At 40.8% G+C, this 22,136-nt stretch overlaps 1 protein-coding gene across 1 annotated transcript in view; it reads right to left on the bottom strand.

Annotated features, from left to right (window-relative positions):
- Nucleotides 1-9,568: 9,568 nt before the first annotated feature.
- eepd1 (endonuclease/exonuclease/phosphatase family domain containing 1) overlaps nt 9,569-22,136 on the bottom strand; it is a 117,412-nt gene continuing 104,844 nt past the window's right edge. The window contains exons 5-8 of the mRNA XM_052016289.1: nt 21,027-21,161; nt 18,832-18,958; nt 14,503-14,697; nt 9,569-10,703 (exon numbers count right to left, since the gene is read on the bottom strand). Coding sequence (XP_051872249.1) covers nt 10,504-10,703; nt 14,503-14,697; nt 18,832-18,958; nt 21,027-21,161 — 657 coding nt within the window. The 3' untranslated portion in view covers nt 9,569-10,503. The remainder of the gene's footprint in view (nt 10,704-14,502; nt 14,698-18,831; nt 18,959-21,026; nt 21,162-22,136) is intronic.

Below are 22,136 nucleotides of genomic sequence, written 5' to 3'. Positions count from 1 at the left end.
ATATCCTTCAATGCCCATTTCATCAGTCTCTGAACCCCTCCCCATTAATTATCTTGCTGCACCCACTACCCACAATTTTCTTCCTGCTACTTCTGATCTTCTCTTTGACCTTTCAGATCTCATGCAAACATCTCCTTGGCACCCCTCTTTATCTCTTCTTCGTTTCTCAATCATATCCCCTCCACCCAGCCATCTGAACCCCTCCATCCAGTGAGTTGATCGACATGGCCTAATAATGAAGAGTCAGAAAGCGTTTGTAGAAGAGAAGGTATGTCTGACATGAGTCTGTTAAAACTCTAAATGAATGGATTGTGTATGTGAATTTTTAAAATCAATGAGGCATCGGTGCATAGGAAGATCATAACATTAAAGGAATTTAGTATTATAGATGACGTAAAGTAAAAGAGCAGAACAAAGAGTGTGGCTTAGGTGATGCTTTTTGAATAGACAGTGGTGTTCCTTTGAATCAATTTTTACTGATATACACCTACACCTAGGCAATACAGGGAGACTGAATAAGCCCACTTTTAGTTTCACTGCGGTATTTAAGATTTTTACCTGTGTTTCAAGACTGAAATCAAATGTTACATTTTTAGGTGGTGATCATAAATGTGATGATACAAAAAACATTTTCCTTCATCTGTGTATTTAATTTTTATCTACATCCCAGTTTTGAAATTGAGATTAGGTCAAGTCGTCCTATCAGTTTTAGTGTAGATAATAGGTTGAGTTAGTTGATATTTATCAGTACTCATTAGAGCTGTGGCATCATTACTGCAGGACATCTGGGGTTCGAAAACACATTGCCCGGCATCAGTATGATTGGGAAACCCATGATTTGGCAAAACTGTAAAGGCAGGATCAGAAGTTGAACAGCAGAGGACCCTTGGGATAATAGTTTTAGAAGAAGTTTGGGGAGACATTGATATTCAATGTGATGCAGGACTACCTTTTCACATTCCGGAATTGCTGCAGATTTTCCTTTACAGGCTCGTCAAAGTGTATCTGTTACCTACTTCTCTGAGTCCTGATGCAGGGTTTCGACCTGAAACACTGACAATTCCTTTCCTCCCACAGATGCTGCTCAACCCACTTTACTTCCTCCAGTAGACTGTTTGTTGCTCCAGATTCCAGCTGCAGTCTCTTGTATCCACAATGTCTTTAATTAGTCACACCAACTAAAAATATTCTGGTTCAATGTCCATAATTGTTGTATTTTTTAAGTAATTCCTCACATAAAACTTAAACATATATTTTACCCAACTAAAGCTTTTGAAATTTGTCACTCATCTATTCTTCTCAGAATTTTTGAAAAACTAAACAGGCTCTGTTTGGGACAAAGAAACGCATTCTACATTTAATTAGCTTAAGTGCTGCTGTCTACCTTGCATGACATGCCTTTAGCTCAAGTGAATCTGTGCTCAATGCAAATAACGAGAAGGGATCAAGTTCTCCTTGTAAAAGCTCCCCAAAGGATGGTTTAAAAAAAACAGTTGTTCTAATTAAATTATTTTTCCTTTTTTTAAAAAAAAATAAAATCTCACTTTAGATGTTAGAAATGTCTATAACTGGAAAAAAAACATGGCAGGTGAAAGCATTTCCAAAGTAACTGAATGATTCTGCTGGTCCTGCAGTGGTTTGCCGTAAAGATGTAATTATAAAACATTTCATGTGTGCAGCTTGAACATTAAGTATCATTTATGGATATTCTAAACAGAGATGGTTTGGTTGAGGCAAATAGAGAAAATCCATTTCCACTCATTATTGTGCCTCAGATGCAGATTATAGCTTTAAAATCACGATTATTCTAGATAAAGGGAAATCATCAGCCTGTCTCGATTCATTCGTCGAGAAGGATACTAATAGTTTACCGATACCAAGCTTTTTCCACACACTATTCATCTGCAATTTTGATCAACATATTGCTTACTCTCTGCCTGAATGAGAAATTTCTATCTGTCCTAAAGGAAACCCTTCAGTTTAAAACCATGGAACCCAATTTATTCCCATAAATAATGTTGTAAATTAAATTTTTCCTTACCTTTAGTGTATTTTGCATTTCTCAGTGGGTTATCTTTATTCCAGGCTGAAAAGCTGAGGTATTTTTGCTGATGTTCTGTTCAATATTGTGGCTTTGAAGCACTGGAGCCTGTTTGGAGGAATGTCTCATTTGTTCCATGGCGACCTTAAATAGTGTTCAATGTGGGCTCTGCTTCAAGTTCACTTCAGTTTGATCTTTACCTTCTCCAATTTATGTTTAACTGCTTTGGTTCAATAGTTCAACATTCCATTTGCTTTGTTCTTGATTGCTGTGCATTGGCTGTACAAGATTATAGTTAAATCCACTAAACATAGCTCCTTCTACACCACTCATATCTATGCTTTCTTCCTTTGCTTTGTACTTTTTGTCTCCATTAGATTTTTAGCTGTCATTGTTCTGCTTGCAGCAATTCATATCCAATATATTTTGGTTAGTTCTGAGCTGCCACTTCTGACCCTATTTCTCACCTGCCCCGACAGTAATTTCACCACAGAATTTTTGAATCTAGGTTATTTCTGTAAATAAAAAAACAAGTGTTATTGGACCATTAGATACGGTGGTGCTCTTCACTCGAGTATAATCCTGCCATTAAAAATGTTATTAATTCCCATGGTTCACTCAAATCCACTCAGCTTCCCACTTAATTCATGGCCTCTTACGTCAAACTTAATTAAAATAAAAGGCTAGAAGAGCCACATTTTTCAATGGATGGAAGATAGAAAACTCTCCCAAAAATGCTGATGAAAGCAGGATCCACAATTGATTTTAAATATTTAGATTTCAAATATTTACCCCCCTCTCTCTTCGACATACAGAGGCAGAAGAAACAACAACGATCCTTCAGAAATTTGACATTGACATGAGATATACTGTAATATTCTAGGATTCTAACAGACCCTGTTGGAAATAAGGGGCTGTGAAGTGGTCAGTTAGATATAAAATCACAGCTAATTTATATACTATTAAGGTGCATTAAGTCAAATCAATTTATGGAACACAAGATGTTGTGTAGATGGAATTAATTTATACCTGGCTCCACTTAATCAGAAGACAAGCACCAACCATTATTCCAAAGATACCTACAATAGTATATACAAGAGATCATTAAATGGATTAGTGTTATTCTTAGTTTGTTTACCCATCTGCTTAATCTCAATATAGTCGACTGTTGACTCATGTCTTCAATACATGCGACAGATTGTACACAATTCCAAGGTGATTTCATTAATTTTTTTTTGTTCTGCCTCTCTCAAAGGTGCCTTGTTTTGTGGAGGTGGAACACATGGCATGCAGAGTCCTCAAGAAACTTACCCAGATGGTTGTTTTCATCTGTGCTTTATATGGTGCAAAGGCACCCACTTTCAAGCAGGAGTCATTAGACATCAGAAGCAGTGACTGCCTGATTTTTCTTTACATTTTACAGAAATCTCTATACCTGGCATGTACAATTTCTTTAAGATGATTTATATTTATGACCTACAGTTATAACACATTACTGAAGTAATATCCTGCTCCAAAACAAACTCATACAACCACAAAACCACACATACATCGCATGTACTCTTGATCCAACCAGGAAGCCTTGTAATCTGGGAGAGACTTAAAAAGAATTAAAAACTCAGAGCAATTAGAGATTATTCATTTTCCAATATCTATTGAATTCCTTGTTGAAAATTACCACTGAATCTGCTTCCAACATCCTTTCATTACAGAAGAGAGCTTATTCCTCATTTCTCCACTTACGTCTTTCTTTGCTCATTATCCTTTTGCCAGTGGAAATGGTTCCTCCTCATGTATTCTATCAAAACCTCTCATAATTCTAAAAGCCTCAGTTCACTCTTGCCTGAATCTTTTCTGCTCTACAATGTACAATCCCGACTTGAAAAATGAAGTTCTAGTTTTACATTTTGGTTAAGTCATTGGCAGTGTATACTTTTCCCATCAGAACTAAAGGCACAGGATGGGTGGCCACTGGTCTGATTTGATGGTGTCTGTGTTAACCAAGTCTTCAGAAACTATCCAAGAAGTGCAATAATAGTTGAGAGCATGTTGATCCACTGGCACTACATTACTAGGCAGCAAATGCTCTCCTCCTCCATCTGCCTATCACCCCTCCTCACCTGGAGCTACCTATTGCTTGCTAACCCTGGCTCCACCCCTTCTCTTCACCATTTTATATTGGCTACCTTCCCTCTATCTTTCAATCCAGTTGAAGGGGCTCAACCCCAAACTTTCGTTGTCCATTTTCCTCCACAGATGCTGCTTGACCCACTGCGTTCTTCCAGCTTCTTCCTTGTTGCAGCAAATACTCATCAAAAAATAACAGAACGGTGAAACAAAACCTAACATAAAAAGCAGCAGCAGCAGTTGTTCCTGGATAAGCAGTTCCTTTGTTAAACAGCAAGTTTGAGATGTGACGACAATCAGCAGCAGCATCCTGGAACGATCGTGAGGCAAAGAAGCCGTGAGTAGCTGTCACCCTGATCTCCACGGCCAAACCAATCAGGGCATCTGCTTCCAACATCATTTCATTATGGAAAAGAGCTTCTTTCCCATTTCTCCATTTACACCTTTCTTTACTCATTATCGTCTTGCCAGTAGGAACTGTTTCTCCTCATGCATTCTATTAATTGTGAGGTTGTGTTTGTGGCTGTGGGAAGTCACCAATACAAAGAAAGGAGTGAAAGGATGTGAGGACAAGGAAATAGCACAGTGTCAGGGGAAATAGGATGAGTGAAATCCAGTTGTTTTGTGAATAAATACTTGTATTTTCAGGCCAGTGAGGTTGAATATCCCATTGTAGACAAATGTTGCGTGTTGTTCTACTGCTGATGTGATTTTGGGGAGTTTTTTTTCCAATATAAACAAAGTACCAGGGAGCCTGAAATTCATGTGGGGGAAAAAAGGAGACAGATTTACTAATGGGCTCTCAGACATGCAGAAATATACGTAAAATTGAACTGTTGTGGGTTGAAAAGAAAAAAATCCTGGAAATCTGAAATAAAAACAGAAGGTGTTGGGGATACTTAGCAGGTCAAACAGCATCCATGGAGAGAGAAACAGACTCAAAGTTAACTCTGTTTCTCTCAACTCTAGCTTAAGCTGACTTCAACAGCACTATATTTACTGTTACATCAAAAAAAAGAATTCTCTGGATGGATTTCTGGCCCCAAGGGTTCCAGAAGCTCGATTTGTTTTTAGTGACTGCCACCTTTTACTTTATTCCGTGACTTTAAAAATTGTTGTAAAAAATAACTTGGTTGTTTTGCTGAAACTCCCTGTTCACTTCAAGTAAAATTAATAGCAAAGGCTACTAATCTTTCCTTAGAACAAAACAAAAAAACACTTTAAGTACCTACTTAACAAATTATTTTTAAAGACGTTGTGGAATAAACTTACAACCACGTGCTCAAAATACACATGACTGGCAGAGAACTTCAGAATACAAATGGTAACTCACCCACTGAACGATGTGGGAGAAATGGAATGTCACTTTTTAAAATTCTACCTGTGGAAAAATAACTCAAGCTGATATTTCTCCAGGTTGGGATGTTCAAGTCTGCCAACTGTGTGGAACAGAACAGGCCTTTTCCAGAATTTCTTGGTGCTACCACTAAGATCAAGCAGTTGAGGTGCTAGGATATGAAACAGTGCAGAGACGTTTCGAGGTCTAGGTCTACCATTGTAACAGGACTACAGGCAATGCTCCCCCCAGCCTGATGCAAGTCACTGGAACACCTCTCTCGTGCAGCAAATGGTGTTTTGGAGAGAGGGCCAGTGTAGGGTCTGGGACGAGTTTTCCTTCTTGTAAAACTGGTTGCACGTCAGGGGGCTGGCCACTCGATCCACAACAATGTATCTTGTCCAATTCTATATGCAAGATAAAAAGAAGCTGCATTCTCCTTTCACCAAAGCTACTCTGATTTGCACAGTGTTTCAAACTTCTGCATTTTATGTTGATTAAACTGGATGTGAAGGTGAATAACAGGGCGCTAGGTATCAAGTTAAAAAGCAGGGCTTCCAGGGTTGTAATCTCAGGATTACTACCGGTGCCACGTACCAGTGAGGTGAGAAATAAATACATTGTGCAGTTCAATACTGGCTAAGGAGCTGGTGCAGCAGGGAGAGCTTCAGATTTATGGATCATTGGGCTCTCTTCCAGGGCAGCTGGGACCCGTACAAACAAGACGGTTTGGATCTGAACTGGAGGGAACCAATATCCTCTCCGGAAGGTTTTAAACTAGAGTAGCAGGGGGATGAGAACCACAGCAGCAGGGCAACAGGTTGTAGGGTTGAGGGCAAGAAAGATGGTATGAAAAGTAAGACTGAAAGGAAGTACAGTAGGGGGCAGGCTAATAAACATGGTGGGGCTGATGGGCTGAAATGTGTTCATTTCAACGCTGGGAGTATTATGGGTAAGGAGGATGAACTTAGAGCCTGGATCAGTTCATGGAATCATGATATTGGTGCCATTACGAGACCTGGATGCGTGACAAGACTAGCTGCTCAGGGCGGGTAAAAGAGGTGGAGGGGTTGCACTACTGATGAGGGAGAATGTCACAGCAGTACTCAGAGAGGACCCACTGGAGGGCTCATCCACAGACGCAATTTGGGTGGGGCTCAGAAATAGGATAGGTGCTATTACACTGATGGGATTAAACCATAGGCCTCCAAATAGCTACCGAGAGGTGGAGGAACAGATATGTAGACAGATTATGGAAAGGTGCAGAAACAACAGGGTTGTCATAGTGGGGACTGTAACTTCCCCAGTATTGTTTGGAACTTCCTTAATACAAGAAGTTTAGATGGGGCGGGATTCCTTCAGTGCATCCAAGAGGGGTTCTTGAAACATATGTGCAGAGTCCAACTAGAGGAGAGAACATACTGGACCTAATTTTGGGAAATGATCCACGCCAGGTGACAGACCTGATAGTGGGTGGACATTTTGGGAATAGTGACCACAACTCATTATGTTTTAAGATAGATATGAGTAAGGATAACATTGGATCTTGCAGGAAGGTACGAAATTGATGGAGGGCAAATTACGACAGGATACGACAGGAGCTCAGGGGTGTTGATTGGGAGCAGCTGCTGTCGGACAAGTTCATGTCTGACATGTGGAGTTGTTTAAAGACCAGCTGATCAGAGTTCAAGATTGGCATGTTCCGGTAAGGAATAAGGACAAGGATGGTAAGGCGAGGGAACCTTGGATGACCTGAGAGGTCCTAAAATTAGTCAGGAAGGAAAAGGAAGCATACGCAAGGTTTAGGAAGCTAAAGTTAGACTGGGCCCTCATGGAATATGGAATAACAGGAAAGTGCTGAAGCAGGCGATTAGAAAGGCCAAAAGAGGCCATGAAATGTCCTTGGCGAACAGGGTTAAGGATAATTCCAAGGCATTTTATATTTTTAAAAAAAGGATAACTAAGGAGAGCGTAGGTCCACTCAAGGATAAAGGAGGGAATTCATGCTTGGAGTCAGAGCAAGTGGTTGGGGTACTAAATGAGTACTTTGCATCAGTATCTACTGAGGAGGAGGATTTGGAGGATAGTGAAAGCAGAGTGGGGCATGCTAATATGCTGGGACATTTTGAGATTAAGGAGGAGGCAATACTGGGTCTTCTGAAAAGCATTAAGGTGAATAAGTCTCCAGGGCCTGATGGCATATATCCCAGAATATTGAAAGAGGCAAGTGAGGAGATTGCTGGGGCTTTGACAAGGATCTTTGTGTCCTCACTAGCAACAGGTGAGGTACCAGAGGACTGGAGAGTAGCAAGTGTTGTGCCTTTGTTCAAGAAGGGAAACAGGGATAATCCAGGTAATTATAGGCCAGTGAGCCTCACGTCAGTGGTAGGGAAGCTATTGGAGAGGATACTGAGGGATAGGATTTATGCACATTTGGAAAGGCATGGCCTGTTTAGGGACAGTCAGCATGGCTTTGTGTGGGGCAGGTCATGCCTTACAAACTTGATTAAGTTTTTTTTTTGAGGAGTTGACAAAGGTGCTTGATGAGGGTGAGGCAGCGGACATTATCTACATGGACTTTAATAAGGCATTTGATAAGGTCCCTCATGATAGGTTGATTCAGAAGATAAAGATGCATGGGATCCAGGGTATCAAAGAATATAGCAGGATATAGGATCAGTTACAGATATGGGCAGAGAAGTGGCAGATGGAGTTTAATCCAGGCAAGAGTGAGGTAAGGTGGTAAAAAGTGGCATATGACATGCTTGCCTTCATTGGTAGGGGTGTTGAGTATAAGTGCAAGGAAGTCATGCTGCAGCTACATAAAACTTTAGTCAGACCACATTTGCAGTGTTGTGTATAGTTCTGATTGCCCCATTATAGGAAGGATGTGGAGATTGTGGAAAAGGTGCAGAAGCGGTTTACCAGGATGCTGTCTGGATTAGAGGGTATGAGCTACAAGGAGAGGTTGGACAAACTTGGGTTGTTCTCCTTAGAGCGTTGGAGGCTGAGGGAAGACCTGATAGATATTTTTAAAATTATGAGGCATAGACAGTGTAGACAGTCAGAATCTGTTCTGCAGAGTAGAAATGTCAAACACCAGAGGATGTGCTTTTAAGGTTAGAGGGGAGAAGTTTAAAGGCAACGTGAAGGGCAAGTATTTTACGCAGAGTGGTAGCTGCCTGGAATAGGTTACCAGGTGTAGTCGTGGAATCAGGCAGTTTGGTGGAGGTTAAGAGGCTTTTAGATAGACACATGAATAAGAAAAGGAACGGAGGGACACGGGTAATAAACAAGAGGAGGATATTTAGTATAAATCAGCATTAAAATCGGCACAACATGGGTCGAATGGCCTGTCGAGTGCTGTACTGTTCTGTGCTCTAACAGGGCAGTAGGAATAATCTCAACCGTTCAGAAGCTAAGGAGAGTTTGTTATTGGCAGGGGGTACAGAGGAGTTTAAGAGAGAGCGGGAGGGGGAGGGGGAGGGGACTGTGTGGGACGGTGGGGAGAAGAAAGACTGTTGTGGAGTTAAAGGATAGACGATGAGAGAGGAGGCAGAGAGATGAATGGGGATGGGGGAGAAGGGAAGATGAACTATTGGGAGGAGAAAGTGAAGTCAGACAATGGATATTGTGAAGGAGGAACAAGAAACAAACAGCTTTCTACAGTTTCTCGGCGTTTCCCACTACCTGACAGTCTACAGGTGGTTTCAACACAACACAAAATCTTCCATGTCCTGAATAGCTTCTGGCTCCAGTAACTTCTGCTGATACCCTTTCAACTAAATTCTCAATCATTTTAAATTTCCAACATATAATGATGATGTCAGCTGGCTTTTTCAGGCTGTGTCAATAATCTGAACAGGTCACAAGAGCTTGCTGAACTACTCTAAGTTGTGGATGGCAGAGTATGCAGGACCAGGGACTAGGGATGGACGTTTCTGGCCTTATGAGGAAATGGATGTCATTGCAGTTTTGAACTCTAAGGCACTGTAATCAGAAAGCAGAGAAATGTTTTAATCACTTTATACATTTAACAATAAAGGTACAGCCACAATTTGCTCTCATGTTGTTAAATTTATTAGCTCTTTAATTAAATGTGCAATTTCCGAGTACCATACAATCTAATATTACAAGTGGTAATTATAGTAACAGTCATAAACCGTACCATTTAAATACGTTAGTCACAGGCCCCATAGGACACAGCCAACTATTGAGTGTCAGACTGTGACAATGGCTACACTGTGCAAACACTATTTTACTGCAGAACGCAGTCTTCCCTTTTAACTCCCTGGGTTCACGTAAAATGTAGATTGCCACACCAGTGGTGTGATACTTATGTGCAACAGGTGCAATCTGAGCATACCAAATGTTTTCCAAAAAAGTACTTTACCATCACAAGCTCAGTACAAATATAATCTACTATTGTTTATCATTTTACATTATGAATGCCAGAATAGGAACAAATATATCCTAAAATTCTGTGCAAAAACAAAACAAAAATCACAAAATAATATCTGTTCTACTATTTTATGTACAATTTTAACATTTTCACTTATACCTGAAGCATTAAATGCCAGCAGCTGTAGCTTTCAATCTTCGCTTCCAAATTCAAGCAATGTTAGTGATATCGAATGAAAATAGTGCAGTACTTTGAAATCTTCCAAAGATGGAGAGAGTGGATGAAGAGACCAAGCTTAATGCTATCCACATACATTTTTTTTAAAAAGTACATTAATAGTGACTTAAGTTGCCAAATCGTTTGGCATAAAGTGTCCTTTTTTCCCCATTTAAAATGTCTCTTCTTTTTCCACTTTCCAAAAAAATAGCCTATATTTAATTTTTAAAAAACACACACTTACTTGCAGCAGAAATTAACCACGTCACAATTGAAAGTTAATTGTTAAAAGGCAGATTAGATTCTTTCACATTCAGTTGCTCACTTGCTTCATTGATGAGTAATTGTTCTGAAATAAACGTCCAGTAACTGTGTTGTGTGTCACCGCTCATCCTTAGTGCTTCCATCTGCTTGCTCAACAGTCACAGCACTACCATTTCCAAATGGGATTTTTCTGCCCAAGTCTTTTTCTATGTAGAACTCTGCCCACAATGGGCAATGGTCAGAGGCAACTCCACCCCATGACCAACAGTCAGGAATCCAGGGATTGGTGAGACCTTCCCTAATAACCGACCAATGACCTTGTGGCCGAAGGGAAAAGAAAGAACATATATTTAGGAAGATAAACTTGAGAAAAACAAAAGGAGATAGAGGGAAAAAGCACATTGACTTGTTATTTTCAGATAAAGTTTCAAAAACAAAAACTTGACTGCTTGTCAAAAGTTAAAAACTTAAACAAAGCTGAGCCCCAATACAGGCAGTCCCCAGGTTACATAAGGGTTCTGTTCCTGGGAATTGTTGGTAAACTAATTTTTCCACAAGTCAGTAATGTCCATTTACTGTAGCTACCCATATTGTATCACTCCTCATACACTTCCTATAATTCTTTCATTTTATCAAATATCTTCTATGTTCACCCTAACACTACCCTTAATTAAACCAATGGAATATGTACTGTATCCAGTTGTTAACGAATACCAGAAAAGATTACTACCATCTTGAAAAATTCTTAAAAAATTTATGGGCAAATTTGTGTAAAGTCAATTTCTGTAAGTCATTTCTTCTATAACCCTTGGAACCCCTGTGCTTGAAAATGCTTTGCACCAATTTGGCAAATTACTATTTTAGAAACAGACGTGAAGGGTTAGAAATTTATTCTCAGTTGATCAGCTAAATGAATAAAATTGTAACTGGGTGTTGTTTTCCTTTTCCAATGTTCAGCTCCATTTACGGCTTAATCATAAATACTTTCTAATAATGCTCATGGTAAGTACCTTGATAATTTACTCTTTGGTTAACACCCATCATGAGCCGTTGGCTCACCGCCTTTTCATCAGTGGGTGTGTCTGAAATGCATTGGCAAACTAATCTTTGCAAGGATGGTGGAAGAAAGGCACTTTCTGGCAATGCTCCAGGTGAGAGGAGAAGATGAATGAACTTTCAGATCCTTGCTAAGTGTATTCAGCTGTCCTGCTGTAAAACACGTGGTGGTGATATCGGGTAAAGATTGGATCCGTTTAGTCTGTGAAATTCCCAGAACAGATTCTCAGTACCCTACTATTCCAGTCATGGCTGAAAATTCACGTAGAGTACTACAGCACAGAAACAGGCCCTTCGGCCCATCTAGTCCATGCCAACCTGATCTTCTGCCTAGTCCCACTTACCTGCACCATATCTCTCCAGACCCCTCCCATCCCTGTACCTATCCAAATCTCTTAAATTTTACAATTGAACCCGCATCTACCAATTCCGCTGGCAGCTTATTCCACACTTGCACCGCCCTCTGAGTGAAGAAGTTCCCCATCAGATTCCCCTTATATATTTCACCTTTCACCCTAAACCCACGTCCTCTGGTTCTAGTCTCACCCATGCTTAGGGGAAAAAGCCTGCATGCATTCACCCTACCTATACTTCTCAGAGTTTTGTATACCTCTATAAGATCTCCTCTCCTGCACTCCAGGGAATAAAGTCCTAACTTATTCAACCTTTCCCTATAACTCAGGTCCTCAAGTCCTGGCAACATCCTTGTAAATTTTCTCTGCACTCTTTCAAGCTTATTGATATCTTTCTGTACGTAGGTGACCAGAACTGCACACAACACTCCAAATTTGGCCTCACCTACTTCTTGTACAACTTCAACAATAACATCCCAACTCCTGTACTCAATGTCCTAATTTATGAAGGCCAAAGTGCGAAAAGCTCTCTTTACCACCCTATCTACCTGTGACACCAGTTTCAAGGAACTATGGATCTGTATTCCCACTGTGCAAGTCTTACCCTGGTTTGTCCTCCCAAAGTGCAACACCTCGCATGTGTCTGCATTAAATTCCATCTGCCATTTTTCAGCCCATTTTCATAGTTGGTCAAGATCACGCTGCAAGCTTTGATAGCCTTCCTCACTGTCCACTATGCTCCCAATCTTGGGGTCATCCACAAATTTGCTGATCCAGTTTACCACATCACCATCTAAATCATTAATATAGATGATAAACAACAATGGACCCAGCACCGATCCCTGCGACCCAGGCCTCCAGTCAGAGAGACAACCATCTACGACCACTCTCTGGCTTCTCCCACTGAGCCAATGTTGAATCCAATTTGCTACCTCATCCTGAATGCTAAGCGATTTAACCTTCTGGGCCAGCCTCCCATGCGGGACTTTATCAAAGGCCTTGCTAAAGTCCATGTAGACAACACCCACTGCCTTTCCCTCATCGACCTTCTTGGTAACCTCCTCAAAGAACTCCATAAGATTGGTTAGACATGACCCACCATGCACAAAGCCATGTTGACTATCCCTAATCAGGCCCTGTCTATCCAAATACTTGTATATCCTGTCCCTAAGAATACCTTCCAATAATTTACCCATGACTGACGTCAGGCTCACCGGCCTGTAATTTTCCGGCTTATTCTTAGAGCCTTTCTTGAACAACGGAACAACATTAGCTATACTCCAGTCCTCCAGCACCTCACCCGTGGCTAAGGATGTTTTAAATATCTCTGCCAGGGCCCTCAGTTTAATTCCATATCCCTTGATTCCAACATCTAACAACAATCTACTGGGCTTAAACGCACTTAACTTTGGCTGATAGTTCTGTGGAAAATAGCCAATGTCCTGCCTGTCTCTGACTTCCACACCCGTATCTTAAAACACGGCTAAGCTAGAGTACCAGGTGCTGACCCACCTGACCTCCTGCTCTATTTCTGGACTCATCACTCAGTCCTGGAGCACAAATGCCCTGTGCTAAGGGATTGGATGCATTTTGCATCTGGCTCCTCAGCTGGCATCATTAGTGTGGCCCCATCAATCTTGATCACGTGTAGGTAAGTACTTTATTTTCCCTTAACTTACTTCATGCTTTTAATGAAATCCTAGAAGCTAAAGTAAATTTAGTATTTGTTAGAATTAAATACTTTTTCATTATCAAAATTTATTTGGACTATTTTTTAAATCTCTTATATAAAAACTCAAGATCAACACCATATAGGACATAGCAGCTGGCTCGATAGGCACACCATCCACCATCATTCACTCATTCCACTTCTGATGCACAGTAGTACTGCTTGTACTGTCTATAGGATACACTGCAACAACTCATCAAGACCCCTTAGACAACAGTCTTGATGAATTGTTGCAGTGTATCCTGTAGATGGTACACTGTAACAATCAGTGTAAACCCACAAACTCTTCCAGCTAGAAGGATTTGAGCATAAAAAGCATGGGAATACCACTAACTGGAAGTTGCTCTCCAAACGCACACCACCCTGACTAGGAAATATGTCACTGTTCCTTCACCGTCGCTGGGTCAGAAACTTGGGACTCTCTCCCTAACAGCATTGTGGGTACACCCACACCTCAAGGACTGAGGTGGTTCAAGAAGGCAGCTCACCATCACCTTCTCAAGAGCAACTAGGGATGGGCAATTAAATGCTGGCTCAGCCTGCGAAGCCCTCATCCCTTGAATAAAAAAAATAATAGTTCAAAGGCCTTTGACAGTGACCAGCTGTAAATTGGCTACCAGTGTTCCAGGAACAAGACGACAGGACCTATTGTCTAAGGCCTGGTTACCATTCCCCTGTGTAGAAGAGGTGTGACAGCTGGACATCGTTAACTATCAGATGCATTCCCGATGACAGACATACCGAATGAATATTTGCTAGTTACCAAATAACACTTGCTAGCAATGTGTTGACAGTTCCCCTAACAAAGTGGCTAGAAAGGGACAATCAAACAATTTGAACATACGTAACATACATCTGGTGCAGATTTCTAATATATAAATACATTCTAATATATAACTTTTGCAGGTTTCAAAATGTGGCACAATTTATAAATTTGCGTCAGCCAAACTGATCTCATCAGATCAGGCCTCATTGTACCTGAATATGTCTTCTTCAGTGTACGACTAATCCAGATGTTGTCTGTAGACTTTGACCCCTGAGGGTTCTTAGTGCTGATGTTGGTGAAAGTATTTGCTGGGACACAATGAAGAAACTTCTCTTTTCGTAGCTGGTCAAAATCATTTGCGTCGGGTGATAGACTGAAGTCCCCCAAAATAATAATATCCTTTTCACCTGAAAATGAAATAAGTAGGTTGCATTTGGATGAATTTTTTGAAAAGATATCTAAAGCAATGGATGCTCCTTATATAAACACTTCTTACTTTCAGAAGGCATTTAATGAAATCCCCCGTTAAGGCTAAAGCTGAACCTCATGGAACTAGAGGCAAATTTGGCTGATGGGTAGGAGAGTTAGTGGCAGGTATCAACTTGGTTGAATGTGTCCCACAATGGTCTGCGCTAGTGCTGCACCTATTTCCTCTAAGCTTTTCAGTACAAAGATAAGCTATGGTGTAGGTGGATGTATTAAATTACATAAAAGATATAAATAGATTAAACAAATGAGTAAGTTGTGGTAAATGGACTTCAATCCAGATAAACACAGTGCTATCCTGTAACGACCAAGGAGACTGAACATAGAGCACTTTCAAAATAGGCAAATGCTAATAATGTAAGGTCTGAGGAGACTTGAGAGACCATGACAACAATGTACATTGACCACAAAATGTCACACAGTTATAGTAAATGATCAAAGAGGCTAATAAATTTTATGTTTAGTGCAGAGGCTCCAAAGCATTCTTTCCTGCACCCTCTTTCCCCTCTCTGTTCACTTATTATAAATATTAAATAAAAACTGTTTTTTTTAAATCGTACCCCAGTTCTAATTTTACCACATTGTGGGAGGGACGGTATCCCAGTTGATTGAAGGTGACTAAAGAAAGCAAGGAAACAGAAGTAGACCACACTTAATAATTTAAGGTGCAGGAGGAGTCGGTCCATTGGCTCCTCAAGTTGGCTCCACTGTTTAATATTGTGGCTGATCCACTCTTGGCCTCAACTTTCCCACATGCTCCCTATTGCCCTTTGATCCCTTGACATGGAATATCAAGAACAGCACTGGGCATTGCAACTTATGAACTATATACTGGCCAAGGAGAGAGTATATCACAAATTTACCTGGATAATAACAGGACCGAAGGGACTAAATTGCCAGGAGAGATATTACAAAGGATTGTACTCTCCAATATTCGGAAGCATGGGCAGTGATTTTTTTTTTGAACTTTTAAAAATAGAGAGGTGCACAGGTAGGATAGATAGAGAAACACCATTTCTGCTGGATTGGGATTCTAGGACTGGGATGTAGTTTAAAAAAATCAGGGTCAGACCCTTCAATAGTAGAGTTCGGAAGCACTTGTATGTGTGGAAGGTGGTAGAAATTTAGACCCTCCTCTCAAATGGCAATTTATGTCAGGCCAGTTATTAATTTTAAATCTGAGCTTCATAGATTTTTGAAGTACTAATGTTTAAGGGAAAAAGGCAAGATTTTGGATTAGGCAATAGAACAGCCATAATCCATACTGAGCTGGAACCACACTGATCAAGGGAGTTTTCCCATCACTTACAAACTCTTCCCTGCCTGACCTTTGCCCTTCAATTTGCTGCATCACAGAGAAGGTACAATGCAGGAGGAGGCCATTTGGCCCATGTGCTGGATTGCAATTATGGAACAGAATTTGCTGCAACATTTCTGCAGCTACTTATCCTTGTCACCCGCGTTTAAGTTTTGTGTCCCTACGAGCAGTGATTAAGACTGTTAACACTTTTATGAGAACATAAGAAACGGAAGCAGCAGTTGATAATCTGGCCCTTCAGGCCTGCTCCAGTATTCATTCAGATTATGGCTGGTCTTCTACCTCAGCTCCATTTTCTGACATTATCCCCATAACCCTCAATCCCCTTAATGCCTATTGATCCCTGTTCTGAATGCATCCTATCTGGATGTATCACGGCTTGGTACAGCAACTGCTCTGCCCAGAACCGCAAGAAACTGCAGAGAATTGTGGACACAGCCCAGTGCATCACGGACACCAGCCTCCCCTTCTTCGACTCTGTCTTTACCTCTCGCTGCCTTGGTGAAGCAGCCAGCATAATCAAAGACCCCACCCACCCGGGACATTCTCTCTTCTCTCCTCTTCCATCGGGTAGAAGATACAGGAGCCTGAGGGCACATACCACCAGACTGAAGGACGGCTTCTATCCCACTGTGATAAGACTATTGAACGGTTCCCTTATACGATGAGATGGACTATGACCTCACGATCTATCTTGTTGTAACCTTGCAACTTATTGCACTGCACTTTCTCTGTAGCTGTGACACTTTACTCTGTACTGTTATTGTTTTTACCTGTACTACCTCAATGTACTCTGTACTACCTCAGTGTAACTGCACTACGTAATGGATTGACCTGTACGATTGATATGCAAGACAAGTTTTTCACCGTACCTCGGTACAAGTGACAATAATAAACGAATGACAGTAATAAACCAATACTAATACCAATGACTGAGCCTCCTCATCCCTCTGGGGCAGAGAATTCCAAAGATTCCCTACTGTCTGAGTTAAGAAATTTCTCCTCATCACAGTCCTAAAAGGCCTAGCTTTTATCCTGGTCCTAGCCTCCTCAGCCAAGCGAAACATCTTCCCCGATTCCCCTTAAGAATTCTTTACGTTTCAATGAGATCTCCTCTTTTCCCTTTCCTTTGTAATTCCCATTTCCTTATTAAAACAATTCCTCTCTCTCTCTCTCTCTCTCGCCTTCTGCTCTGACTGCTACAGTCCTGATCTCTGCTCCAAGGGAAATAAAATTGAACAGATGTGGCAGGCAACTGGATTTATTAATAGAGTTCAAAAGCAAGGAGATTATGCTACAAACTGGGGTATTGCATTCAGTACTGGAGATTACACTGTAGGAAGAGGTTTACTGGAATGGTGCCAGGGATGTGGAAGGACTGGAAAATTGATGGTTATCCTGAAGGCAAAGAGGATTAAAAGGGCATTTGATAGAAGTGCTCCAAGCCATGAACGATTTTCTTACAGTAAAAGGAATCCATTTCAGTGGCAGGTGTGGGTAATCAGAGGACAGAGATTCAAGATAGTTGGTAAAAGAAACAGCGAGTTGGTAAAAGAACCATGAGGAAAAACATAGTGAGATGTTATAATCTGGAACATACTCTCAAAGCTTTCAAAAAGTGTATTGGACAACTGCTTGAGGACGGATAGTATAAGGTGGGAGGACTAAACTGGATATCCTTTCATAGAGCTAGGGCAACACAATGGACCAAATGGCCTTCTTCTAAGTTCTATCCCTCTTTAGTTCTTTAAGTGTCGATTACATTGAAAAAAAAATTAAAACTTTTTGCTGCTTAAACTCCAGTAGGAAAAGCTGCAATCTGTGTGCCGAAGGGTGCTGAATATTTTCCTTACATAGTTAAAATAGCTGTAACCTTCCAGGACTCTGAAAAACGATTTTCAGCTTGAAAGGCTGAATTACAGCTGATTCAAATTACTGGAAAATGCAAAGAATCTACTAACTATAAATCATTTGTGGCATAGCATATCAGTCAAGTAACCCCATGAGAAAAAGCAATCGCACACATCTGATCAGAGGCAAGTGGCCTCACCCCTTTCAGTAAATGTAATGTAGTGCCTGGATTATTCTGCATTTCTACAGCACCTTTTATAACCTCAGGAAGTCCCAGAGCATTTTACAGTTGGGCATGCAGCAGCCAATGCAAGAACTTGCTCTCACACACAATAGAGTCAGACTGACAGGTTAGCAATATTGGTTAGGAAGTAAAACTATTCCTCAGAACACCCAGAAGAAAAAAATGTTATTCTTCACTGCATTAAAAGGTAACTTTGGTAACCAATTTTTGACAGCCATATTTGAAAGATAAATGAGATCAAACTGAGAAAACAATCACTCAGTGCAGGACACAGCAGCTTGGCACATGGGCTGCTTTTATAACAATGCAATGACCTTGACTCCTCCCTTTGGTAAAATCTTTCAAAATTAATGAAGCATTAACTGCCAATTAAACTTAACTAAATAGCACAAATATTATCTCTGCTGAGGCTGTCAAACTTGTCATAAATAGCACGACATTCTTGGATTCTTTTTTCTCCTGCCTACTGACATTCAAAGAGAAAGTGGATGTATAAAAGGTGGCCAAGAGTGAAGCCCAGGAAGGTGGCTGGGAATTGATAAAGTCCAGGAGCAGCGTTATGACTAAATATCCTCAGGAAGATGGAGAAGAGAGAAAGAACAGGTTATGTTTTTTAGTTTTGCCATGAATACAGTGCTATACCTTTCAGGGTTTCCTGAAGAGTGTCTGTAAACAGAGAGATTTTATGGACATCTGAATGAGTCTTCTCCTCCTCAGCGATAGTTCCTTTCAGATGGACGTTTACCAAAGTAACATCAATGGTTCCAATCTGCAGAGAAATCACACAAGGGAGATCTATTATAGGGGAGTGCTGAACAGCTAGAACTGTCATCCCTCCAGGTTTAACCCAGTCTCTGGGACACCCCAAAGGAATTTACAATAAGTCTCCAGGAATTTACAATTAGTCTCTGGTACCTAGCCGCAAGCACTACTTCAGAAAATTCAAAAAGCATATATTAAAAAAATAGATGCTGCCATTATTTATTTTGAACTTTTACTTATTAAATTAGAAGATATGAGAATTAAGCTTTTTGATTGGGCGAATTGGTAGGGAGGAGGTCCCTGATGAAATCTCCAAGAAAACATCCAATCAGAGCTGGCAAATTTATGAACTGCCAGATAAAAAAACATTTCTATGAAAATTTACATATGGGATGATTTTAGAAAGATAAATTCAGGCCTCAACAGTAAAAAGGAAGTGGCAGAGGTGGGTACAATTACAGCATGTAACGCATTTGGACAGGTTCATGGATAGGAAAGGTTTAGAGGGATATGACACAAATGAAGGCAAATGGGACCAGCTCAGGAAGGCACCTTGGTCAGCATGGACGAGTTGGGCCAGAGGGCCTGTTTCTGTGCTGTATTTCTCTATGATTCAATTTAAAACAATTTGTATAATAAATTAAAATTCTAGTACACAAAATTGACAGAAAAATATCTTCATGTGGAACACTTTCTTCCTATGGGACAGCAGGGTGCTACACCAATAACACTGTTGTCTCACAGCTCCAGCAAACCAGCTTCTATCCTGACCAGGTGTCATGTGTGGAGTTTGTAAGTTCTTCCTGTGCTTCAGTTCCCTCCAAGATCCCAAAGACGGGCTGGAAGGTTAATTGGTGCTGTGAATTACTGCCTGGTGTAGGAAAGTGGCAAAAGAATCACAGTGGAGTTGGTGGGCAGGAGAGAGAGAGAAGTTGCTGGGCTACAGAGGATTAAGGAGAGGGGGATGAGACTGATCGGATTGCACCACTGGGAACTGGCATGGACCTGATGGGCTGAATGACCTCCTTCTGTGACACTATAGGTTAAAAAGATTCTACAACTTTCAAACTAAAATATTCCCTTTTTCAGTCACTCTCATTTGAATCTGAAAGATGTGGGGTGATGTACCATTACGGAGATCTGGTTATGATATATCTAGGCTGATGTTTCAGTGCAGAACTATGGCAGTGTTACACTACCAAAGATACAAACTTTCAAGTGAGATGTTTACAAAGTCCTGAGTAAATATAATACACTGCCATGGAATCTTTTCACAGGACAGCCTCAAGTTCTTCCATTGTTTATGCTTAATGTCCGTCCTCAAACAACACCAAGAAAGACAGGATCATTAGGTCCTCTCTCACTAACGTTCCTCTCATTTGCAACTTGCAAGCACAAAGTGGTTGTGTTGGTTCCCAACACTACAACCACATACTTAGCTGATGTACAGCTCTGGATTTCCAAGGTGGTGAAGTGTGGAAATTCTTTATCCACCTTTGTTGCTGAGGTGGAAACAGTAAACATATTTCACATATCTGCAATCTTTCTTCCCAAAAACAATAAAGGAACCAGAATACAAGAAGAAAATCATTCCATTCATTACAAACCATTACAAGAGAAATTTCACCCATTCACTTATCAGCAAGTTACTTTAGCTGTGAAAGGTCTAGCCATGGCCATAGACAAAAACTTAGTAAACTTTAGATGGCCAATGAGGTAATGTTGCCTGTATTCCAGGCCCGAGCTCAATTAGGAATTCTGCAATGACTACAATGCATGTTTAATTATCCAGAGCTCACGATACCTCCACTACCTGGTATACTTAAAGCAACAATACTCTGATGAGTCTAAGGAAAGAATTTCTTTTTAAACCACCAAGTTCATGAAATGCCTGTAACATTCCCTGTATGGACTATTGGCCACTTTAATGCACAGAGGGCTTCAGAGGAGGAGGTCATCACTGCTCATAATTGCATGGTTTCTATCTAGCTCTCAATTATGCGAGAAGCCAGCACAATCCCTTTCGGATTCTCACAGGGGCAGTAGTGCTAAACAGGCAGGATGAAAGCATTCACCTTAAAACATGCAAGATAAGGCCTTGAGACGCATGGCTTCCCATTCCCATTGGTTTGTGCTTTATCCAGAAGGAATGCAGTCTTCATTTCGACTCCAGCGCTGGTGTCCCAAAGATAACCAGCGTACTCTGCACTCTGGGAGAGAATAAAACTCAAATTCAAACAGAGACATTTGTACATCGCATCAGACATACGTATATCAGTTGTAACCAATCTTTTCTTCCCTCACTACTCTATGAACCTTATGACTAGGTTTAGCACCAAAGGCATATCCCCACCCAAGAGGCCTTTCTTCATTTGTGCTCCCAGAATGAATGAAAGAAACAAGATTGCATTTATTCAGCATCAATCAATGCCTTGGAGTGACCCAAGTGAATTCCACCCAATTAAATACGTCTCTCTAGTATAGCTCCTATTGCACTGTATGAAATGTGGCAGTTTGCACCAGGTCCTATGCAGTATTAGAAGACCGATCATGTTTTACTAAGGTTGGTTGAAAAATATTGGGCAGAACAACAATGATCTGACTGTCAAAAATATTTCAATATCTTGGTGCACTGGAAAGGACAATGTCTATTTTCTCCCCTTAATTTCTTTTAATGCATCACTGGACTTGTAGAGGTCAGGATTGGAAACTCTGGCTGATTTTTTTTTTTCTTTTTCTCTTTCACAAATGCTGTGGCCTCTGCACAGGTCCTGGCTAATGTCAGCCAATTTAACATACATCAAGGATTGGACCTGCAGTCTGCCAAAGCTCCTTCAACAGCACTCCCAAGCTTGTGACCTTGGGAGGGGGAAAATGGGAGCAGGCGCACCAGGACACCATCACTTCCAAACACCCCTGCACGTCACACACTATCCTTAAGCTTTTGTTCATACATCACCATTCCTTCAGAGTGATTGGGTCAAAATCTTGGAACTCTTTACCTAATGCTGTGGGGGATACCTTCAACAGGTGGCAGCTGCTCAAGAAGAAAGTAGCTCACTGTCTCCTTCTCAAACTGAGATAAACAATGTATCCACATCCTAGGTATTGGGATGGTTCCACAATTAGTTAAATCACACTCAAACCTAGATGCTGGAGGCCATCCCCGGGTTAAGAACAACTGA

This window comes from Pristis pectinata, chromosome 5 (assembly GCF_009764475.1).
Source record: "Pristis pectinata isolate sPriPec2 chromosome 5, sPriPec2.1.pri, whole genome shotgun sequence".
In the NCBI taxonomy this organism is placed as follows: Eukaryota; Metazoa; Chordata; class Chondrichthyes; order Rhinopristiformes; family Pristidae; genus Pristis; species Pristis pectinata.
This window is presented reverse-complemented; position numbering and strand designations above follow the sequence as displayed.